The 25,445-nt window shown below is 35.8% G+C and overlaps 2 protein-coding genes across 22 annotated transcripts in view; one reads left to right on the top strand and one right to left on the bottom strand.

Moving 5' to 3' along the window:
• NEXN (nexilin F-actin binding protein) overlaps positions 1-18,098 on the top strand; it is a 56,249-nt gene extending 38,151 nt beyond the window's left edge. For 3 of the 5 annotated variants that reach the window (XM_070367829.1, XM_070367826.1, XM_070367828.1), the window contains 5 exons: positions 4,590-4,787; positions 11,863-12,084; positions 16,550-16,735; positions 16,992-17,349; positions 17,449-18,098. In XM_070367829.1, the coding sequence (XP_070223930.1) occupies positions 4,590-4,787; positions 11,863-12,084; positions 16,550-16,735; positions 16,992-17,349; positions 17,449-17,462 (978 nt within the window). In that variant the 3' untranslated portion in view covers positions 17,463-18,098. Of the gene's footprint in view, positions 1-4,589; positions 4,788-11,862; positions 12,085-16,549; positions 16,736-16,991 lie in introns of all 5 variants that reach the window. The other 2 variants (XM_070367830.1, XM_070367827.1) reach the window with 1 other exon arrangement.
• A 675-nt stretch (positions 18,099-18,773) lies between these two features.
• The window catches only part of FUBP1 (far upstream element binding protein 1), a 34,051-nt gene continuing 27,379 nt past the window's right edge, over positions 18,774-25,445 (bottom strand). For 6 of the 17 annotated variants that reach the window (XM_070367815.1, XM_070367818.1, XM_070367819.1 and 3 more), the window contains 2 exons: positions 23,548-23,693; positions 20,754-21,902 (listed from right to left, as the gene is read on the bottom strand). In XM_070367815.1, the coding sequence (XP_070223916.1) occupies positions 21,864-21,902; positions 23,548-23,693 (185 nt within the window). In that variant the 3' untranslated portion in view covers positions 20,754-21,863. Of the gene's footprint in view, positions 19,978-20,753; positions 21,903-22,782; positions 23,175-23,547; positions 23,694-23,774; positions 23,835-25,445 lie in introns of those variants that run through there. The other 11 variants (XM_070367809.1, XM_070367812.1, XM_070367811.1 and 8 more) reach the window with 6 other exon arrangements.

The following is a 25,445-nucleotide window of genomic DNA, read 5'->3' as shown; positions in this document are numbered from 1 at the left end:
GGAAAATTCTTCAAGAGATCGGCATACCAGACCACCTGACCTGCCTCTTGGGAAATCTGTATGCAGGTCAGGAAGCAACAGTTAGAACTGGACATGGAACAACAGACTGGTTCCAAATAGGAAAGGAGTACATCAAGGCTGTATATTGTCACCCTGCTTATTTAACTTTTATGCACAGTACATCATGTGAAATGCTGGGCTGGATGAAGCACAAGCTGGAATCAAGATTGCCAGGAGAAATATCAATAACCTCAGATATGCAGATGACAACACCCTTATGGCAGAAAGGGAAGAAGAACTAAAGAGCCTCTTGATGAAAGTGAAAGAGGAGAGTGAAAAAGTTGGCTTAAAACTCAACATTCAAAAGACTAAGATCATGGCATCAAGTCCCATCACTTCATGGCAGATAGATGGGGAAACAGGGGAATCAATGCCAGACTTTATTTTGGGGGGCTCCAAAATCACTGCAAATGGTGACCACAACCATGAAATTAAAAGATGCTTACTCCTTGGCAGGAAATTTATGACCAACCTAGACAGCATATTAAAAACCAGAGATTTTACTTTGTCAGCTATGGTTTTTCCATTAGTCATGTATGGATGCAAAAGTTGGACTGTAAAGAAAGCTGAGCACCGAAGAATTGATGCTTTTGAACTGTGGTGTTGGAGAAGACTCTTGAGAGTCCCTTGGACTTCAAGGAGATCCACCCAGTCCATCCTAAAGGAGATCAGTCCTGGGTGTTCATTGGAAGGACTGATGTTGAAGCTGAAACTCCAGTATTTTGGCCACCTGATGCAAAGAGCTGACTCATTTGGAAAGACCCTGTTGCTGCGAAAGATTGAAGGTGGGAGAAGACGGGGACGACAGAGGATGAGATGGTTATATGGCATCACCGACACGATGGACATGAGTTTGTGTAAACTCTGGGAGTTGGTGATGGACAGGAGGCCTGGTGTGCTGCATGCAGTCCATGGGGTCGAAAGAGTCAGACACGACTGAGCAACTGAACTGAACTGTTCTTTTTTTTTTAAAAAAAAAGTGAATTTGATTGTTACTACTTTGCTTAAAAATTTTCTACTTCCATTAAAGCAAAAATCCAAACACTACAATTTTAAAACAAATTTCTTTACAATCTTGCCCTAGTATTTTCTCATTTCATTTCTTGATTCTTGGTTAATCTGCCATGTTTGTTCCAGACATAGTAAATTTCTTTCCATTTCTTCAAAATGCTATGCTCTGATCTCTGGAACTTCATAAATACTGTATGAAACACGTTATCCCTCTCCTTTCCCTGTGCTCTGCTCTCTCCTGTTAGTATATTCCATTTCCTCTGGAAGCCTTTCCTGATAGTGCAAGTTCCAGAAAGGGTTCCTTTCATGTACTCTTAAAGCATTTTGTGTTCCCCCAGTGTAGCAGTAGTGCTGTTTTCTTGTTGCTTATGACTGTCTTCCTCACTCAGTGAGGCTGAGACCACATTGAGTACGTGGCATGATGCATTCTAGTGTAACAAACTTCCTAAAATGCTTGTGGAATAAGTGATATTAAAACTATTTTATGTATATTATTAGGTAATCCTTGATTCACAAATGGTTTCTACACAGAAACCCTACAAAATTCTGAAAGCACTTAATTTTTAGAGAACAAGCTGGTTCAGAACCGCTAGATGAGAAGTAGCTGTGGAGATTAAGAAATCTAGTCCTGGGGCAGATTTTTAGGCCAAATCTGTCTTTTATCATGATGTACTAGTGAGAAAAGTGCAGGGTTAGGGTTAGGGTTAGGTGCAGGGAAAACTAGTGTCCTAGAGACATTTCTATACTAGGAACAAGAAACTTTTCCCTTCCTTTATGTGGTTTTCTTATCTAGGACCAAGTATTGTCATTTCATTGTTCTTGTTCAGTCGCCCAAGTCGTGTCTGACTCTACGACCCCATGGACTGCAGCACGCCAGGTCTCCCTGTCCCTCACCATCTCCAGGAGTTTGCCCAAGTTCATGTTCATTGCATCGGTGATGCCATCCAGCCATCTCATCCTCTGATGCCTTCTTCTCCTTCTACCCTCAATCTTTCCCAGCATCAGGGACTTTTCCAATGAGTCATCTGTTTGGATTAGATGACCAAAATACTGGAGCTTCAGCTTCAGCATCAGTCCATATTATAGCTCAAGTAGCTCATATATTATTTAAAAATTTGGGGGGTAATATGTGGATTGTAAAACTATATAAATGTTGTTTCTGAGCTGCACTGGTTTTGTGGTAAAGCCTGTCATTTATAAAATTTGGAACAAATAAATAATTACCATTTGTTTTTCCTTATTCAAGTGTCTAGTTCAACCACAGGGACATAATTTAAATGAGAGGTTTATGTATGTACTTTCAGGGAGAAGGCAATGGCACCCCACTCCAGTACTCTTGCCTGGAGAATCCCATGGACAGAGGAGCCTGGTAGGCTGCAGTCCATGGGGTCGCTAGGAGTCAGATACGACTGAGCGACTTCACTTTCACTTTTCACTTTCATGCATTGGAGAAGGAAATGGCAACCCACTCCAGTGTTCTTGCCTGGAGAATCCCAGGGACGGGGGAGCCTGGTGGGCTGCCGTCTATGGGGTCGCACAGAGTCAGACACAACTGAAGCGACTTATCAGTAGCAGTAGCAGTTCGGGGAATATAATTAGGTAATTTCTTGTTATCCAAAGTGTATTGCAAGTCAATGACTTAAAAGCAGAGTTGTTATTTGCAGTTTAGAGACTGCCGGTATACAATGATATTGTAATAATAAAACTGCTATTTGGTAGCTTATCTTGGTGTCAGGCACACTGCAGAGTGTTTCCAAACTTTATGTGATTCTCATGACAATTCAATGAAAGTTGTTGCAGATAGGGAAATTCAGATCTAAAGAGGCTATGTAACTTGTCCGCGGTTGCAACTAAATCGCAATTAAATGGCAGTTAGACATGTAATTTATAAAATTATGAAAAGGTAGTCTAAATAGTTATTTATAATTTTATTAGACTTCTAAAGTTTTGGATCTTACCTTTTCCATATAGTATTTGTATTGACTTTGGATAAGTTAACTTTTTATTGCCTTAGTTTCCTCATGTGTTAAATGGGGATATTAATAACACCTACTTCATATGGGTATAGAAAAATAAGTCAATGCATGTAAAATGCTTAGAATTATTCTTGGCAGTTGTTAAGTATTAACTATTATTTATTTTTAATTAGCCTGACAGGAAATAAATCAATATAATAAAATCACAGCATTAAGTGATTATTGCCCAATTATGAAGGGATCATAATGATAACTCATTCAGTTAAAACCATGATTTAACTGAAACGCTCTATTTTAATTACCAGAATTGAGGTTCATTTTACTTTTTAAAAAGTAAATTATTTTTTAATTTTTAAAAAATTTATTTGTCCAGAGAAAAGAATTTTCTTCTTATCAGGCAAGTAGTAAACAGTTTGGTCTGAGAGCAGAGAGTTTCAAAGTACAAGATCTTCCGTGTTGACGCTGGCATCTGCAGACTGATCATCTTCCTGTTCTCCTACCTAGGACCAAGGAGAGGAGCAGTTCAGTTTACCGAACTAGGGCAAATTACCAAACTCGAAGCTTGTTTTCCTTAATGGGCTACTGAGAAATGTGGTGTCCCCTGTGAACCTCCTGTCACTTCTCGGGGGAACGGCACTCAGCATGGCGTGCAGGCATCTTTGCTATTTATCGCTACGTCTCAGTGGCTCCTGGTTCCATTTTCCCCTCTTTTATTACTTTAGAACAAGTTTGCTGGTAGTCTTGAATGCAGTATTTGTTTATTCCAAAAGATCATATTTATAATAAAATCATTGTAGAAGGAAAAAAAAAATTTATTTGTTTGACTGTGCCAAGAGCTAGTTAGGGCATGTGAGATCTTTGATCTTTGTTGTAGCATGTGTGATTTTAGTTATGGCATATGGGATCTAGTTCCCTGACCACGAATCAAACCTAGGTAGGCCCCCCACATTGGGAGCATGGAGTCCCAGCCACTGAACCACCAGGGAAGTCCTGAGGTTCATTTTAATCCAATTAAAAAGTTTTCCCAATATTAGAACATCTTTTAAATTTTTTTAATGAAAATTTTTGTTGTGTGCTCGGTCTCTCAGCTGTGTCCGACTCTTTGTGATGCTGTGGACTGTAGCCTGCCAGGCTCCTCTGTCCGTGGGAGTCTCCAGGCGAGAATACTGGAGTGAGTTGCCATTTCCTCCTCCAGGGGTCTTCCCCATCCAGGGGATTGAACCGTCATCTCTTGCATCTCCTGCATTGGCAGGTGGATTCTTTTACCACTGTGCCACTGGTAAAGGAAGCCCCTAATTCAAATTACTCATAGTAAAAGTCAAAGTATTTATTTGTGTTCATTGGAATGGAGACTAGATGGTCACCATTTTCTCTGTTACTACAAATACTTTAGTCTTATGTTTTCTAATAATTATTCCTTGTTTTATATTTTTAAAGAGAATTTTTGGTTTTTAGTCAATGTGAAATCTTTCTATTCAAGAGCTATTCCCTTTTTACTATGTATAATTCTGGTAAAAGTGATAAAAGAATTATTTTAAATAGGTAGTAGATGATGACACCCCAGAGATGTATAAAACAATCTCTCAAGAATCTCTTATACCGGGAAAACTGGAAATTAATTTTGAAGAATTATTAAAACAAAAAATGGAAGAAGAAAGACGACGAACAGAGGAGGAGCGGAGACATAAACTAGAGATGGAAAAACAGGAATTTGAACAACTGAGACAAGAAATGGGAGAGGTAAGATTTTAAGAAATATCCATTTATATCCCACAAATATTTATTAATCTAAGTATTTCACATGTATTACCTTACAATGACTTTCTAAGTATTATTATTCACATAAAGGACACTCCTATGAGGCACTTGGACAAGTTTAGCATAGTTGAGTTGAGTGTACCTTTCCAGCCTGCTATAACTCTACTCCTGCTTGCTAGTTTGAAACATATATAATTCCAAGTGACTGAGATATTACAATACTTAAGTAAATATTTCTTCCTATATACCTCACAGTTGTGTGTGATTACACCATGATTGAGAACTGTTGTTCTAGAGTGCTTAATATACCCACTTATACTTATTTGCCTTGAATCAGAATTAAACTGACCATCAAAATAAGAAAAACCTACAAGAGTACCATGGATGCTAATAGGAGCATCAGTTTGGCAAGTCTTTGAATCATTTTACAGGCATACTTCATTTCATTGTGCTTCACATGATTGCACTTTACAGATACTGTGTTTTTTTTAACAAGTTAAGTCTGTGGCAACCCTGCATGGAGCAAGTCAGTGGACGTGTTTTTCCAACATTTGCTCACTTTGTGTCTCTGTATAACATTTTGGTACTTCTTGCAATATTTCAGACTTTTTCATTATTATTATATATGTTATAGTGCTGTGGGATCAGTGACCTTTGTTGTTACTATTGTAATTGTTTTGGGCCACCACAAACTGCACCCATATCAGATGATGAACTTGATATATATATTATGTTCTGACTGTGCCACTTACTGGCTTCCCCTCACCTTGGGCCAATTTCATTACACAAAAGTACTGAAATTAGGACAATTAATGGCCTCTAAGTGTTCAAGTGAGAGTCTCATGACTTTCACTTTATGCTTGGTTGAGAAGTGATTTGTCTCACTTTAAAAGCTAGAAATGATTAAGCTTAGTGAGGAACGCATGTTGAAAGCTGAGATAGGCTGAAATCTAGACCTCTTGTGCCAAATGGTTAACCAAGATGTGAACGCAAAGAAAAATTCTTGCAGGAAATGAAAAGTGCTACTCCAGTGAACACATAAATGATAGCGAAGTGGAACAGCCTTACTGTCATGGAGAAAGTTTTAGTGGTCTGGATAGAAGGCCAAACGAACCACAACATTCCCTTAAGCCAAAGCCTAATCCAGGGCAAAGCCCTAACTCTCTTCAATTCTATGAAGAGTGACAGATGAAGACACTGCAGAAGAAAAGTCTGAAGCTAGTAGAGGTTGGTTCTTGAAGTTTAAGGAAAAAAACCATCTCTATAACATAACAAGTGCAAGGTGAATCAGCAAGTGCTGTTGCAGAGGTTGCAGCAAGTTATCCAGAAGATCAAAGATAATTAATGAAGGTGGCTACACTAAAAAATAGATTTTCAATATAGGCAAACAGGCTTATATTGGAAGAGGATGCCATCTAGGACTTCCTTAGCTAGAGAGGAAAAGTCAGTGCCTGGCTTTGAAGCTTCAAAGGACAGGCTGACTCTCTTGTTAGGGGCTAAAACAGCTGGTGACTTTAAGTTGAAACCAGTACTCATTTACCATTCTTCCTATGCTCTATAAATGGAACAATGAAGCCTAGATGATAGCACACCTGTTGACAACATTGTTTACTGAATATTAAGCCCGTTGTTAAGACCTATTGCTCAGAAAAAAAGATTCCTTTCAAAATATTATTGCTCACTGACAGTGCACCTGGTCACCCAAGAGCTCTGATGATGTGATGATATTAATGTTGTTTTCACGCCTACTGGCACAGCATCCATTCTGCAGCCCATAGGCCAAGCAGTAATTTCTACTTTCAAGTTTTATTATTGAAAAAATAAATTTTGTAAGGCTTCAGCTGTCATGATGATCTTTTCTTTTTGTAGTTCTTCTGTGTATTCTTGCCACCTCTTCTTAATATCTTCTGCTTCTGTTATGTCCATACCATTTCTGTCCTTTATTGTGCTTATCTTTGCATGAAATGTTCCCTTGCTATCTCTAATTTTCTTGAAGAGCTCTCTAGTCTCTCTCATTCTATTGTTTTCCTCTACTTCTTTGTATTGATCACTGAGGAAGGCTTTCTTACCTCTCCTTGCTATTCTTTGGAACTCTGCATTCAAATAGGTATATCTTACCTTTTCTCCTTTGCCTTCTGCTTTTCTCAGTAACGCCTTGTCAGACAACCAATTTGCCTTTCTGCATTTCTCTTTCTTGGGGATGGTCTTGATCCCTGCCTCCTGTACAGTGTCACGAACCTCCATCCATAGTTCTTCAGGCACTCTATCAGATCAAATCCCTTGAATCTATTTGTTACTTCCACTGTATAATCATAAGGGATTTGATTTAGGTCATACCTGAATGGTCTAGTGGTTTTCCCTACTTTCTTCAGTTTAAGTCTGAATTTGGCAATAGGGAGTTCATATTCTGAGCCACAGTCAGATCCCAGTCTTGTTTTTGCTGACTGTATACAGCTTCTCCATCTTTGGCTGCAAAGAACATAATCAATCTGATTTCAGTATTGACCATCTGGTGATGTCCATGTGTAGAGTCTTCTCTTATGTTGTTGGAAGAGTGTGTTTGCTATGACCAGTGTGTTCTCTTGGAAAAACTGTTAGCCTTTGACCTGCTTCGTTTTGTACAAAAAAGATCTTCATGACCCAGATAATCACAATGGGGTGATCACTCACCTAGAGCCAGACATGCTGGAATGTGAAGTCAAGTGGGCCTTAAGGAAGCATCACTATGAATAAAGCTAGTGGATGTGATGAATTCCCATTGAGGTATTTCAAATCCTAAAAGATGATGCTATGAAAGTGCTGCACTCAATATGCCAGCAAATCTGGAAAACTCAGCAGTCACCACAGGACTGGAAAAGGTCAGTTTTCATTCCAATCCCAAAGAAAGACAGTGCCAAAAAATGTTCAAACTACCACACAATTGCACTTATCTCACATGCTAGTAAAGTAATGCTGAAAATTCTCCAAGCCAGGCTTCAACAGTATGTGAACCGTGAACTTCCAGATGTTCAAGCTGGATATGGAAAAGGCAGAGGAACCAGAGATCAAATTGCCAACATTCGCTGGATCATTGAAAAAGCAAGATAGTTCCAGAAAAACATCTACTTCTGCTTTATTGACTATACCAAAGCCTTTGACTGTGTGGATCACAACAAACTGTGGAAAATTCTTCAAGAGATGGGAATACCAGACCACCTGACCTGTCTCCTGAGAAATCTGTATGCAGGTCAAGAAGCAATAGTTAGAACTGGACATGGAACAACAGACTGGTTCCAAAGCAGGAAAGGAGTACGTCAAGGCTATATATTGTCACCCTGTTTATTTAACTTTTATGCACAGTACATCATGTGAAATGCTGGGCTGGATGAAGCACAAGCCGGAATCAAGATTTCCCGGAGAAATATCAATAACCTCAGATATGCAGATGATACCACCCTTATGGCAGAAAGGGAAGAAGAACTAAAGAGCCTCTTGATGAAAGTGGAGAGTGAAAAAGTTGAGTTAGAACTCAACATTCAGTAAACAAAGATCATGGTATCCGGTCTCATCACTTCATGGCAAATAGATGGGGAAAGAGTGGCAGACTTTTTTTGGGGCTCCAAAATCTCTTCAAATGGTGACTGCAGCCATGAAATTAAAAGGCATTTGCTCCTTGGAAGTAAAGCTATGACCAACGTAGACAGCATATTAAAAAGCAGAGACATTACTTTACCAACAAAGGTCCATCTAGTCAAAGCTATGGTGTTTCCAGTAGTCGTGTATGGATGTGAGAGTTGGAGTATAAAGAAAGCTGAGTGCCAAAGAATTGATGCTTTTAAACTATGGTGTTGGAGAAGACTCGAGAGTCCCTTGGACTGCAAGGAGATCCATCAAGTCAATCCTAAAGGAAATCAGTCCTGAATATTCATTGGAAGAACTGATGCTGAAGCTGAAACTTCAGTACTTTGGCCACCTGATGTGAAGAACCGACTCACTGGAAAAAACCCTGATGCTGGGAAAGATTGAAGGTGGGAGGAGAAGGGGACAACAGAGGATGAGATGGTCGGATGGCATCACCAACACGATGGACATGAGTTTGAGTAGGTTCCGGGAGTTGGTGACGGACAGGGAAGCCTGGCGTGCTGCAGTCCATAGGGTTGCAGAATCTGACACGACTGAGCTGAACTGAGCTGATGGTGATTTCTCCAATGAATATGGACAAAACCAACTGAAAATCTTCTGAAAAGGATTCAACATTCCAGGTGCCATTATGAATATTCATGATTCAAGGGAAGAAAGAAGTCAAAACATCAAATTCAGAAGAGTTTAGAAAAAGTTGATTTCAACTCCACGGATGATTCTGAGGGTGTCAAGATCAGTGAAGGAAGTGACTGTAGATGTGCAAACAGCAAGGGAACATGAATTAGAAGTGGTCTCTGAGGATAGGAATGAATTCCTTAAATCTCATGATAAAAGGTTAATGAATGAGGAGTTGCTTCATATGGGTGAGCAAAGTGCTTTCTTGAGATGGAAGCTACTCCTAGTGAAGGTGCTGTGAAAATTCTTAAAATGACAACAGAGGGTTTAGAATATTGAATAAACTTAGCTGACAAAGTACTAGCAGTTTTTAGATTGACTCAAATTTTGAAAAAAATTCTACTGTGGGCAAAATGATATCAATGAGCATTGTAAGCTAGAGACATTATTCACAAAAGAAAGACATATGATTCACAAAAGAAGAGTCAGTTGTTGCAGCACACTTCATTGTTGTCTTAAGAAATTGCCACAGCCACTCCAGCCTTCAGCAATTACCACTCTGATCAGTCAGCAGCCATCAACACTGAGGCAAGAATATCCAACAGCAAAAAGATTACGACTCACTGAAGGCTCAGATTACCATTTTTTAGCAATGTTTTAAAGTTATGTACTTTTTTAGACATAATGCTATTGCACACTGACTATAGCATAGTGTATGCACTAGGAAACCAAAAAATTCATGTGACTCACTTTATGAAGATGTTTATTATGGTGGTCTAGAATTGAATTCACAATATTCTCAAGGCATGCCTGTATTATAGACTCTACAGGGCCAGCTTCATGAGCATGCACCTTGTGCCCACATAGGACCCCAGACTCAGAGGGTCACACTTAGGATTTAGTGTTCTGAGGTTGTCTTTGAAATTTTAGAGGTTTATCTTTCAATCTCTGTGTTGTAAGTAAAAGTAGTTGGACAGTGGAGCCTGCACTAGTCTTGGCACCTTGCCTCAACCACTCATGATGTCTCTCTGCTTGTATCCATGGTGGGCTCTTGGCACCTCTTCTCCTACTTCCTGATGCCGCAAAACCCTGTTTAACCTTCCTACCCCTGGACACTTCTTTGCTCCTTCTGGATGGCCAAGCAGTTAGAGGGGAGGGTGAAGGAGGAGGCCAGCATTCTACTGTCACCTTAGGCTTCTGGCTGGGCAGCAACACAAGCAGCAGTCTAGGATGCATGCACAACCCCATTGCTTGGGGTGAGGTGAGCACCCCAACTCAAGTAGGACTGGTAGTGTAATGGCATGTTTCACAACTGACTCTGGGGGGACTTCTTGCCAGCTCCTGATCTAGGAACGGAGTGGGTTCCTTCACAGAGGTTGCAGTCTCTTAGAAGCTGACTCTGTCACGGGTTGGAGCAATTGACCTGTACGGATATTTACTTCTTTGCCCAAATCTACCAAGAGATTAGAAATGCTGTATATATAGTTAATAAGAAAATATAATGAATATGCTACAGGAAAATACTGCAAGGTCTAGCCTTGGAATTAAAAAAAAAGTAGTAGGATTTATTTTATAAAGGAAGCTGAAAATGAATTGTGTGTCTAGAAAAATGAAGTAAACTAGAATATATTTTAGTATACTATTGAGAAGTAATCTAATTAATATATAGCAAGTTAACTGTCAGACATTCTGATGCTACTCTGTGTCTGGGAGTTTTCAATCAAGTAGAAAGCCAATTTCAAGATTACTCAGATTGTAACCGATTAGTCAACCATTAATTTTGATCAGCTACCTGGGAACCACTGTGATATGATACAATGTCATAACTGTTAATTTCTATTTTAGGAGTTGCTCATTTTCACCCAGATAGACCAAAATGTGGAGGTAGTATGAGGAATAAACTTTTTCTTTTGTTGAATCAAAAAATTAAGCCTCATGTCAACATCATCCACTCTAACTCTCCCTGCATACCGTTTGCCCCTACCCAAACTCCAGTCCCACCTTTTTATTTCTCTGCCTGGAACTCTAGGTCTTCCCCAGGAAAAGTGTACCAGGAATAACTGGAATATTCTACTACTCCATTAGGATTTAGTTTAAGAAGTATACAAATACTTTATATTTGTGAAATATACAATATTTTGTGAAAAGCAAAGGGAAAACTTGAATAAAAAGTATTCAAGATACAATGGATAAGGAACTGGAGCCTGATTTTCACTGACTCCTTATCTTTCTTGGCAGAATATAGAGAATACAAGTGATATGTAGCAAAATATAAGGATTTTATCACACTGTGTCTGTAGAAATGCTTAATTCAGAGTATTGAGTGATATTTGACTATCATCAAACCAAAGGCAGGACTAATTTTTAGAGATACTGTGGCTCTACATAGAGATGAAAAGATCATGTCCAGTGGACTGAGACCAGGCAAAAGGCCACACAGTATCAGAGTCAGAATTAGAACCTCTCTTAGCCCAGTGATTTTTAAAAATTTTCTTTACCTCCCCCTAAAAATTCCTCTACAATTCCTCATAAAAGTTAATCCTCATATGCATATTTTAGTTTTACCAGGTTATAATGGAATATTAACAAGCTTTCAGCCAGTCTCTAGTTAAGTAGTATTTTAAATAAAGTAAGATGTTATCTGAAGTCTTAAATTTGTAGCACCACTTTTAATTAGTAAATTTAGGCATAGTGTTTAGGGGAAAAGTTATTTATAACATTTAGTTTTGGTTTCAAATAAGAAATAGTGAACTTTCTGGATAACTTAAGTACAAACTAATTTTATGGTATTTAATATATAACAATCTTAATTTTTTTGAAGGAAGAGGAAGAAAATGAAACCTTTGAACTGAGCAGGGAATATGAAGAATTAATCAAATTGAAAAGGAGTGGTTCTATTCAAGCTAAAAATTTAAAAAGCAAGTTTGAAAAAATTGGACAATTGTCTGAAAAAGAAATTCAGAAAAAGATAGAAGAAGAACGAGCAAGAAGAAGAGCAATTGACCTTGAAATTAAAGAGAGAGAAGCAGAAAACTTTCACGAGGTATATACATACATATAGTTTTATATTTAAGTTGTAATACAATAATGGATTTAACAGAAGTAACAATGTCTTTGAAATAAGTGTTGGTACATACAATTAACCATCAGAGTATATAATAATCTGGGAACTAATACAGAGCAAAATCATATTAAGATCTTGAGACTTTTTAAGATTTTGCTATTCTAGTATTATTCCAAAATGACTTTGGAACAGAGAGAATGAGAGCCTATAGTGAACATCAAATGGTTCACTCTAGCAAAAATAGCTCAAAAGTAAATCTTTATTGGCGCAAGTTTTTACTTTGAATCAGTAGGAACCAGTGTATTTTTGAGTTAAACTCCAGGGATTATTCATACCTACTTAAAGATGAGGACAACAAAGCCTATGTTATCTGCTAAAGTCATGCTAAATCATTCAGGTACAGAACCTAAATAAAAATTCAGGTGACATGAATTTGGTACCTCTGGCAACCCACTCCAGTACTCTTGCCTGGAAAATTCCATGGACTGAGGAGCCGGATAGGCTACAGTCCATGGGGTCGCAGAGTCAGACATGACTGAGCGACTTCGCTTTCACTTTCATATGTAAAATTAGGAGGTACTCACTAGATGACCATAATGTCCCTTCCAGTTTAAGGACTAGTTCCATGATATGAATATTGGTTTAAATAAGATCTGGAAAGCTTATTGTCAGAATTGCCATTTTGTTGTATCTAACACATACTCTTCTAAAATTCATTCTCATCAAATATTCAACTATAATACAAGTGTCAGAATTTGGGAGGGCATTCAGAGGAGACTGTTGAATAAAAATGGTGAAACTATGGGCAAACTCCAGAACTATAAGCAATTCATTGAGACAGGGAGAATGTGAGCACAGCACAAGGTAACGAAGACACAAGCACCAGCAAGATGACCCATCTTAGATGCCATGTTAAACAACTTTATTGAGGTGCACCGAAGGGATTTTTTTTTTTTCTCTAATTTTATTTTTAAACTTTACATAATTGTATTAGTTTTGCCAAATATCAAAATGAATCCGCCACAGGTATACATGTGTTCCCCATCCCGAACCCTCCTCCCTCCTCCCTCCCCATACCATCCCTCTGGGCCGTCCCAGTGCACCAGCCCCAAGCATCCAGCATCATGCATCGAACCTGGACTGGCAACTCGTTTCCTACATGTTTACATGTTTCATTGCCATTCTCCCAAATCTTCCCACCCTCTCCCTCTCCCACAGAGTCCATAAGACTGTTCTATACATCAGTGTCTCTTTTGCTGTCTCGTACACCGGGTTATTGTTACCATCTTTCTAAATTCCATATATATGCGTTAGTATACTGTATGTTTTATTTTTAAAACATGGAATGATATTATCAAATAGGTATCTTCATTGCATGATCATGTTTAAGCTAAAGATGGTTTTGGATTCACGTATTAAAAAATTATTTGAAAGCCTACACCGGGGCTACATTGGCAAATAAACCTGCGTAAGTCCTGGCTCATATGGTATTTAGAATCATCTAACAGGGGTAGGGATGTAAAATAATGACTGGAAAGTAAAGTCACAAACAGCTTCAAACAATTATAGGTGATAGGATAAAAGGTTGTAAAACTAGTTGTTAGCTGAAGGGCCTTTTAAACCTTGCAGGCACTATGATTTAGGAATAATGTTAGTAATCAAAGTTTTAGGACAGAGTATAAAAAGCTAGCTTAAAGAATCCTGGGGTCATGGAGGATGAACTGGGACAAGGTAATGAAGCTGGGGGCAAGGGAGAAAAACTGAGTTACAGGCAGGTGGTTGCTGAGAAGGCTAACATTTCTTCAAGATTACTAGGGAAACTAGATACAGAGAATTCAGGAAGTCTGGAGAGGAGAGGTAGATGAACAAATTGTTTCGGACCTGTGAAGTTTGAGCTATATTTGGACAAGTAATGTCAGTCTGAAACATAGGTATTGAGCTCAGTCAAGAGGCAGGAGCTAAAGACTAACTTTTCTGGATACTATTTGAAAGTACAGATGTAGATAAAGCCATCTTGAAAGGGTTAATAGTTGTCAGATGAGTAAAATCCTGGAAAACATTAACATTCAGTGGATAGATGGGCCACAAGATCAGTTGATTCCTTAGAGATAAATCACAGAAGGTAAAGAATTTAAATCAGGATGCACTTGCTCCCCTTTTCTGGTTAAACGTAGTGAAACCTCAGAGCAGTCATACCTAGCCCTATAAAATTTATAGGTAAGAATAAGAGAAATGATGCTGGTGGTTTCTTGCTTTAATGCTGTTACTGGCTCTCTTGTATAAAAGGACATAAGATTAGGACTTGGCTGACTCTCTAACCCATGAGGATGTCCTGAGTTGAGTTTCCTGTGAGGAACCTGACATTCTTATCTCAATAAACTAAGGGTCACTGAAATATTGTATTAGCATAGTTTTGGCAGAGTATAGTCAACTTCCAGGGTAGGACCTGTCCCTTCTGATTGTTTCAGGTTTCCTTCTTTAGAAAATACCTTCTTTTTATATTCCAGACATCTTTCAAGGCCTAACTCATTCATGTAAACTTACCTAATCTAAGAATTCCATCCCAGCTCCTGTAGCCCTTAACTGTATCAACATTTGGTACATAAATCACTTAACTGCCTAATAGTGTTTGATTTTCTAGTTAGATTCTCCAGAACCATGCTTTACATTCTCTTTTATCCCAAATTCACTGCTTAATTGTATTGCCTGTAATATCCACATGCTGGGAGTACCAATGCCCTACAAAGAATGCACCTAAAGAACAAAGATCATTCCATTTATAACATAATTCTCAGTAGATCCATATCCTGTTAAAACTTCTAACCTGGCTTTACAGGGATTCAAGGAAAAGCAACTGTACTTAATAACCATAAGACTATTCATAAACTTTCTCCAAGTCAGCTTCTACTTAAAATTTATTTTCTAAAGGCAGGTTTTAGGTAACTACATAAATAAAATTTTTGAGTTTACACAAACTTTTATACAAAAATCTAGAAGTTATTAAGAGGGAGGGATCTAGCCAGAATAGTAGTTGTTATACTTGCTGAAATACATGATCTTAAAGTTTTGTTATGCAAAGAATAACATTAAATATTCAGTGTGAACAAAAAGGTCCATTTTTTTTTCCATGTAAGTCTTGGAAAAGTCTGTTGAGATAAAACTGCAGTTTATTAGTTTGCTTGTTTAACAAGCAGACCATTGTTTTAAAATGTATTTTTTGCCCTATCTTTTAAATATAACAAGAAGCAATCATACCAATAAAATTCATTAGCAATAATGGTAGTCTGGTATGTTTATCAACTGAAGGCTAAATAATGGCATGAACAGAAGTTACCCATCAAGTCTCTAATTATGTCTGATATCCTAGCATTTTCCAGTATCAAATAAAAACTGGATTCAGGAGAACCAGGAAAACAGTCCAACTTACTTTTAACATCTACATTCATTGGAGCTGTGGTGCAACACTTCACACTATAAAACATTGATGAACCAATATTTTTCTTATACAGGCAATTATTTTATAGCCTATTTCAAAATTTTATTTTTTTGCATTGGATATCTGGAAGTAATTTCCTCATAGTACTTTGAAATACAAATGGTGAGATTTCCAGATAAACTCACAAGAGTCTAAGTAGTTTAGAGACCAAGAGTCAACTACAAGCAAGGTATTTTTGAAACCATGGGTTAACTATACTCACAAGACCCCATTCTACTAAAACTGCTCTCAAAGGCCAGTAAGTGACCTTCTTATCACCAAACTGGTTTTACAGACATGCTACCTGACAGTTCAAATTCTACTCTTACATTACCCCTTTATTTTCATGGCTTCCAACTCTTACCCCTAAATAAATTGACTCAGAACTGGATTTCCTGTTTTCCCAAGTTTCAGTCATTGCCTCTTTCAACAGTTGTCTTATTTTATTCTACCTGTACACATTCTTCTTTGCCATTGCTTTTCGATAAATTATTTACTGGATAGAATTCATCTCAGTTATTAACAAAAAAGGGTGAGGAAGAAATCATGAAGTGGGAAATAACAAAATTGCATTTCTGTACTATGAGGTCGGGTAAAGAGTTAAGTGGAGACTCTTATGAAAGTATTTTAATAATTGTTAATAGTGTATGATTTCCTCATCCTTTTCTTTACTCAGTACTATTAACAAGCACTGAGATTTGGTTGGGCAAATAAAATACACTAGGACTCCAGAGACAATGTGTGATAATTACACTGGGAGAACAATTCCAACTGTTAAAAAAGAGTATTTCACAAGTGAACTTTCATCTTTCCTAAACTGGGGGATAGTCTGCAGTGTAGCAAATAGCATAACCCAAACATGTTAATTTTCTTGTGCCTAGGCATCTTCAAAACTATTAACATTTTAGTTCTTGTTGGTTTTTAGAAAGTAAACAATTCTTATTCTTGTATTGTATTCCTCTTGTAAAGGAGGAAGATGTTGATATTAAGCCTGCAAAAAAAAGTGAGGCTCCATTTACTCATAAAGTGAATATGAAAGCTAGATTTGAACGTATGGCTAAAGCAAGAGAAGAAGAAGAACAAAGAAGAATTGAAGAGCAAAAGTTACTACGCATGCAGTTTGAACAAAAGGAAATTGATGCAGCACTACAAAAGGTACCAGGCTTTCATATCCTTTCTTTCCCAAAGATGATTTCTGAAAAACAATGAAATTTAAGGAGGGATTAAAAATACATTTTAATAGCTTTCAAATCAGTGAAATGTTAATGTAAAACACTTTATAGTAAGGACACTTACATGTTCTTTACTTTGGGGGAAAATATATCTACCTCCAAATTCTATTACTAAATCACTCTCCTGAAAACATGACTACAGTATAAATGCCAACCTGAATGTATTTATTTTAATACAGAAACGAGAAGAGGAGGAGGAGGAAGAGGGTAGCACCATGAATGGGTCTACCATTGAAGATGAAGAGCAAACCAGATCAGGAGCTCCGTGGTTTAAGAAGCCTCTAAGAAACACATCGGTTGTAGACAGTGAGCCAGTTAGATTTACTGTTAAAGTAACAGGAGAACCCAAACCAGAAATTACATGGTGGTTTGAAGGAGAAATATTGCAGGATGGAGAAGACTATCAATATATTGAAAGAGGAGAAACTTACTGCCTTTATTTACCAGAAACTTTCCCAGAAGATGAAGGAGAGTATATGTGTAAAGCAGTGAACAGCAAAGGATCTGCAGCTAGCACCTGTATTCTTACCATTGAAAGTAAGAATTAATCCCTCTTTGAATCTAGAACTTTCATTCTATTTAAAAATTTTTTCTAAAAAAAAAAAAAAAAATCATTTTTCTTCTTCTCTTTTTTAGCTGACGACTACTAGGTCCCCTTCCCTCTCCCTGGAACACACCCTCTCTCTCCGACTTTCTTACTACATCCATCTTTTCTGTGGCGGGGCCAAAAAAGGAAACTGGAAGTGCCACTGTGTTGACTTCTTATTCCTTTCCCTAACAGTCTTCAAAAAACAAGCTCATCTAAAAAATACCTTTTTCCTTTCCAAAAGAGCACCAGATTCATCACCCCATTATGCAGTGTAAGTTAATGTGTAATTTAATGGGGCAAACGGGGGAATTTACTCAATTATTCTATCAGAACCTATTACAAACACTGTGTATTTTTCATGTTTACAGCATTAAGTTTTAAAGAAATTATAAACAGGACACATTTTGCATGAAAAGATTATCATTTATGAACTAGTCACACCTAAAATTAGTCTGAAATAGATGAGTTAGTGAATTTGGAACTTATCAATTTAAGTGGGCTTTTCCCCTCAGTAGAGTATCATTTTGGTTGTTGTAGTTTCAAAGTCTTTCTGGAGCAGGGAGATGAGGGGGAAGGGTTGTCATTTCTCCCTCTATGCAGAGAGAACACAAAACAAGAATTAAGACTTTTAAGAAACAACTGTTAGAGCAAATCTGATGGATACCACTGCCTAATATGGAATGTTGGGAATATCAAACACGTATTTTTCAAATCTGTGTAATATATATTCAAGCTTATAAAAAGCAAATTTATGTTCTGACTTTCCTGAGCAAATTATATTTTAATGAGAAAACTTTGTATTAATAGTTCATGCAGGACAAAACATAAAGATTTTCAGATCTAAGAGAATTAGATGTAGGGGAAAATGGCACAATCATCAATTTTGAGTTTTTAAAGTGAGTTTGTAAATAATTAGCTATCATGTTCTATTATCAAGTTGTTTTATATTTTAGTTTTCTGGAAAACAATTTTATTTTACAATGTAAACCCATAATAAAGTCACTTCTGTATTTAAGAAAAGAGACAAACACTCCTTAATAATATTCACCAATGTACATTTATTTTTTTTATTGAGGAAACCATTATCAATACAAAATTACAGCAATCATGTACCCCTTTACATACAATGGTATTAAAACAAACTAAACCACAGTTTGTAAAGTATTCAATTTACCTCAAGTCCAAGCTGCATCTCCCTAAGACACTGTTCCCATCACAGTAGCCATTTTAAGCCAATCTTCTTTTTACACGGGTAGTTTCTGTAGAGAACACTTTTCTCAGGACGAAAATGCATTGAGCATGCATAAGAAAAAATATATATATGTGCAAATACATTTATGAGTTCCTATAAGGGGTATCACTGAAGAAAATAAAATCCTGGGACTTATTTGCTTTCTTAAAAGCACCAGTTAAAAAAAAAATCCCTCAGAAGTTTATACTGTGGCAAGAAAACTCATGACTAAACAAAAAATAAGGTTATTTTCAGAATCAAAATTATCTTTAGGTATTGTTATAATACATTTTAAAGTGAGGCAGAATTTTCAGAAAATAAAAAGACATCTTTATTAACTAGTAATTTCTACAACCTTATTCTAAAGAACATAACTTTGCAGGTAGAAGTGGTTCTCCTGGCAAGAGTATTCAAACAAACATTATCACTTCTGAATATATTCCTATCTTCCTCTTAAGGTATTGTTTACTCCTACACAAACCCACTCCTGTAAATTAACTACTCAGGTATTTGTCTAAGAATATATTTTACAATGCTCATAAACAACTAGTATTAAATCACTAATTTTAGTATTAAAACCATTTTCATTTATTAAAAATAAAAGTATACTTCCCATTTCTAAGAGAAACATCAAACTATAAGAATTCTAATTACCACCACACTATGAAATCTTAAAAACAAAAACATATTGTCAAGTGCTAAATAAATCAATTTCAAGCCAAACATTGTCTCTACCACTCCTAACACCACTGCATTCAAATCAACTGGCTCACCTTTTCTGCTTTCCATTTATTTCAAGGTTAAGATTAGCGCCATTTAAAAAATGCCTGCAGTATCAATGAAGGCTTATGCTAATGAATAAAAAAATTCTCATGAGATAGAAACAATGCCCCAGTATCTATTAGCATTCATATGTATTTTCTTTTATAAAAATGCAAACTACAACTAAGCAAAACTTGACAGGCTCTTAAGGTTCAAAGAGCTCCTTTATATTATCAATTTTAACATTGACTATTAAAACACATATACACACACATAAATGTGGTGCAATAACTAACTTTCAAAATTTAACATTTCATGGAACATTTAAGATCAAGTGAATAGCACTTTAAAATGAAAAGTGATCAAAAGCAGGCACAGTACACCCTGTATCATATTACGTATGGGAAAACATTTCATTTTTCTCAGTTACGATTTGCCAATTTTACCTTCTACATTGAGCCCTTCTATGGTCCATGCTCATCGGCTCACCAATGGCATACACTCAAAGGATTCCTCTTTATGGGTAACTATCTCAGGACCTGATTTTATGAGCTATGATTTGGTGCTTGCAGCATCTTCAGCACTGTGTGTGAAAATGAAGGCAGTATTTTTGAATATTTTTCTTTGTTGCAAAGATAAGCAGGAGTTTTAAAAGGATCAGCACATTTTAGAAACCGAATAAACAAAACTGATATGATGCTGCTTTAATACATTCATCTTAACTCAAAATATTTACCAGTTAAAATTATCTACAAGAACACACAAACATTTAAAACTGGCAAAAAATAAAATAAATGCAGCGTCAAGTTATTAAAGTATTATAAATCAGAAAAATATTGGTTGCTATACAGATTATGATAGGTTATTTGCTATACAGTTAACATTTCACTGATGCACATGCCTTTTATCAAACATACTGCCAGTATTTCTTTCGGTGTATATAAATAAGAGTTAGGAAAACTGAGTTGTCTTAAGGAAAAAAGGTCATAATAAAACTCTGACCCATAACGCCCTTACTGAATTGCTATAGTTTAAGAACAAGAAAAAAAGTAAAGACTCCATAGCTTTGGAGAGCAAAGAAAATGTCTTGTCAATCATAAACAGACTGTGAAGGCTGTTGAAGTTTCTGACCAAATGATCTCCTAAATCTTGAGAACTATGTAACTTTCCTTTTAAAATTCTAACAATTTTTCTGTATTAGGGAAAAGATTATAAAAAGTTTGGATGTAGTTTAATTACAGCAGCAATCTACTCTTAATTTTCTTGTTTTAATAAAAAGAAAAATCAAAATAAAAACATCACCTAGAAAAGTAAACAGTTGTTTGAACAACTTACAGACTTTCCACTGAAATGGTAGCATAAATAACAAAATACATTTTGGGGAAGCAGTAGCAGATTGCTTTTGAATACACAACCACAAAAACCTCACAGGGACAACATTAATGTACTGAAATATTTATTTATATATGTCCTTAGGTTGTGCTTACCTGTTGCTTTTTGCAGCAGAACCTAAGGTGGAAGGTCTGGGAAGGCACTGTGAAGTATAAATAATTGCACTGTTTGCAATTAATAAAGATTTTAAACCTTAAATGAATCAAAATCAACAGCCTCCAATTTGTGAGTACTGAATCCAACTGAAAACTATCTCTTCAGTTTAATTAATAAATGCACCACTTTCCTAAAAGGTCATCTATAAAACAGTATCATGCAAAATACTGAAACTGTTCACATCAATACCCTACTCTTAAACAGATAACTCCTTAACTATTAAAACTTCAAACTAGAACTACATATCCATATCTAAATAAGGGCAAGGGAAGAAGTCACTCTCGGTTCTATAAGATAGTCAAAAACATTTCAAAACAGCTACAATGAACTGTACCGCTATTTTCTACCCTATAAATAATCTCAACATTTATGTCCTGTACATCTTCCTTTTATAGTATATTCAGAACAACAAATGGTGCTCCCCTACCAATGAAAGAACTAGTATACATATTTAGGAAATGGTATTAAAACCACTACATTGCTTAATATTTGCAAACTGAAAACCACCCTGTCTGATACATTTCAAGTCTTTCATATTAATATATAAGATATGCATTATTTTACACTGAAAAGCAATATATTTTAGGAGCACCAATGAGTAATACTATTCAACTTTGTTAATGATGAGTTTTCTTTAGCTATAGCTAAAGCATATCAAAAATACTTACCCATTAAGCTCACTTAAAAAAAATACAGACCTATGAATATTCTATGTTAAATTAAGAAGCAGTTATGGTTTCCAAGATATAAGCACTGTATTCCAACATAATATTCAAACAAAGTATGGCATTTGCATTATGTGGAACATTGACAAAAAGATACTGTTGCAGTTCATCAATTTGTCATTCTGATGTACTTACAGTGCAATGCTCCTTGAAGGAACACAATCAAGGATGATACACAGCACAGTCCTCCTCACCCCTACAGAGCTAGTTCTATACTGGCTGGATCAAACCTGCACTTCAACAGACAATGGCAAGACAGACTGTATTTGCATGTAGTCTAATATATTAATATGCAAAGAGCCAACAAATATGCAAAGAGTAAAACAATGGATTTCAACAAAATATCAGAACTTCAGCATGAGTGTTATAGAGTAATAAAATGATTCAAGTACATAAAAAAATTAAGTTGATTCAATGATTGGACTTGTGCATTTACAAAACAAAGCTTATCTATACTGCAAAAAGGAAAAAAAAAAAAAAGAAAAAAATAGCTCAAACATTTTCATACCGCAATAATGTTTCAATGGCAGATGCACTATAGCTATACTTTTTGCATACTATTCACTTTTTCTACCCTACATTTAGAAAGAAACACACTAATATTGCATACCTTGCAAGAGCTCCTTTACATGAAAAAAAAAATACTGTTCTTATTATAGACTACTCATATTTACTATTTGAAAACTGTTTAAAATTAGTTATGCTGAAACAGTCTTGGAAATCAAGTAATTATCAAATTAAAAACAGAAAGGTTAACTGTTATAGCAGCAGTACAGGTCTGAAACAGTGGTCATGTATAAAAGGAAATTTCACTGTTAATGCAATGGAAGTATGCCAAAAGATCATTGTACACACATGCAGTTTTTAATCAAACAGAAGGAAAAAAATGAAGATATCAGGATTACTTGTGCTGAAAACAGCCAAATACAATAAATGGAAAAGATCCTCCAATCTACTACTATACTGCAAGGGGGAAGAAAACATGCCAGTGTTTAAAAACTCAAATTAATATTTCATGGGGAAAGCTTATATATTTGTGTATATGTATCTTAATTTATCATTACTAAGAAATTATGAATTCTTTAAATACCCACATATCCAACTTACCGACACAGGAGGTTTCATATCATTTATTGTAAAGCACAAAACAGGCATTTTAAAAGTGAAAGTATACATTGAAAAAAGTACATTTATATCACAAAGCATTAACCACATAATAGTTGCAAATACATTTGCTGGAATGTGTACATCTACACTAAATACTAAAAACAAACCAATTTTCATTTCTACACAGAAATATTAACCTCCTATCAGTAGTGATAGATATTTTGTACATTTTCAAAAAAAAGAAAAAAGAAAGGAAGAAAGAAAGAAAGGAAAAACACTATTTAAACCAAAAACAAAATTAAGATCTTCATCAAGCCGTCTGCATCCATATATTTAACAAAGGTTTTTTTCCCCCACACAATGAAGCAAATACTGTATTGTCCACTTCTTATTATTGGCCCTGTGCAGAAGAGATACATAAGAAATACACAAAAAGTTAAAGAAAATCCTTTAAATGGAGCTAACTCAGGAGTGAATCCTCTAAGAAAGAAAAACTGGTTAATATAAATGGTGGTGGCTTCTTGCATGATTTGCAAATCCCTGGGGGAAAAAAGTTTATTTTTAAAATCAAAGGCATTATAGAAATATTCAGCACTCAGATGCCAGGAAGCATTATAAAAAAACAAACAAAAAACCCAAAACAATATACCACAGTACTTCATTTATAGTTTTGCCAGATAAAAATTTAAAAGGCAAACAGAATCCCAGACAAAAGTAAACATGCATAGAACATGACTGAAGTTGAAATCAGCACATTAGCAAATTTATTATACCTGAGGTGCTGGAGGATGCTGTGGCATTCCCTGGGGACTTGTCTGGGCATAGTAGGCTGCTTGTTGTCTATAGTACTCAGCCCAGGCTGCACTATAATCTGGCTGACCACCTGGTGGAGCACCCGTAGGAGCAGGAACTGCTTGACCTTTTGAGAAAACAGAACAACTTTGTTGCTGTAACCACAATTAAAAGCCCCAAAGAATCTCATTTCTAATAAAAACAATACCTTGCTTCTTGTAATATTCCTCCCAAGCCTTTGAATAATCTTGTGTCTGCCCTTGTTGACCTAAAAAAAACCCCCTAAATTTTAATACAAAATTATATCCACTGTAAGTACAGGTTATAAAGACAAAAGCACAGAGGGTCAGAATTGCTCCTGTTCTATTTTTAATATTCCTTAGTGTCAAAACCTACTCTGTAATTAAAAAATCAAAATACTCTTTAGTTTCTTTTTGCCATACTATCATAACTTTCAGTTCTTTAGCATTACTCTTTAATAAAAAACAAAACTATCTACATAGTTTCTTGATTCAGTTACAGTTTTTATAAACTGTTCATATTCTAAATTAAGTCTGAACATGCAGTCCACTGTTCCCCAATGGTTATGTTGCGGGGAATGAATGGACCACTATTTTTGGTAGTTTTCTTCTCCATTTGGATTTGTTATACTACAGGTTTTAAAATAAAATGAAAATCTTCAATGAAGAGAATATTTCTTGAGAAACAAAAACCCAGTTAAAAACTATTATTTTAAGATCTGGCCAAGATTTGTTCTTTCCAGATTAGTAACCTATAAACTATGTATAACACTAATCTTCAAGATATCTTTTAATAAGATATTGAAAGTTTTAATATGCTATGCCCAAATGATAACAATTTTATTAAAAATAACCTGATGCAGGACATAAAAAATAATCACTACTGAAGAGGTTCTAAGCAACAAAATCAATGAAAGACAAAACTCAACAGCTTTCAGAAAGAGGTCTTTTTTCTAGGTGACTTTCCTGAATTAAGAGACTAAAAAGACATAATCAAATGTAACGCATGAAACGTGAATGGGCTCTGTATTAAAAAAATAATAATAATAATGACAACCCTACCTCTCACACACAAGTAGCTACAAGGCACTTTTTTCTGACAACCAGGGAAACTTAAATATTATTAAAAATTTATTTAGAGCAACAGCTTGCAACTTACTTTGAAATGGCTCAGGCACCAAAACAAGTATATATACACACAAAGTACATATGACAAACTTTTGAAAATGGTGAATCTGGACAGAAAATATACATATAGGTGTTCGCTATACTGGTTTTCCAATTTTTTGAAGGTATTAAAAAAATTAAAAGTTGGGGAGAAAGAGACCATAATTTTTCCTATTTCTTTATTTGAACAGATTTTATTTAGTTTGCAATTCATTTGGCTTTATGAAGTTATGACAACCAGACAAAAAATACTCAGAGAAAGCTGTTTTATGTTTGTTAGATGGTGCCATACCAAGGCAATTTTAGAAAATAGTCTATTATCATCACAAAAGTGGTTAAAGAATAAAAGCAACTGAGGAAATAAAAATTGAAGATGTATGGCTTAAGAAACATAAGAAACTCCCCCTAGTTATACAGGCAGCAGCACAGAGAAATCCTATATTCTCTTAACAAAATTATCACACTTTCGTTTTTCCATACTTCTTTTAGGAAATGAATTTAATATTTTGATTTTATGAGACACAATTCAAGTAAATCTAAAACCAGTTTCAGTATTTAGACAACTGTCAAATATCCTGGTACTAAGAATAAAAAAAAAACCAACACACATTTTTTTTTTTTTTAAAACAAACTGCCCACTGCAAAGCCTTCTGACTTGAGGCCAAATTTATTTAAGGCAACGACGACGTCCA

The sequence above is a fragment of the Bos mutus genome, chromosome 3 (assembly GCF_027580195.1).
Source record: "Bos mutus isolate GX-2022 chromosome 3, NWIPB_WYAK_1.1, whole genome shotgun sequence".
In the NCBI taxonomy this organism is placed as follows: Eukaryota; Metazoa; Chordata; class Mammalia; order Artiodactyla; family Bovidae; genus Bos; species Bos mutus.
Note: the sequence above shows the minus strand (reverse complement) of the source record. Positions and strands in the feature narration are given on the sequence as shown.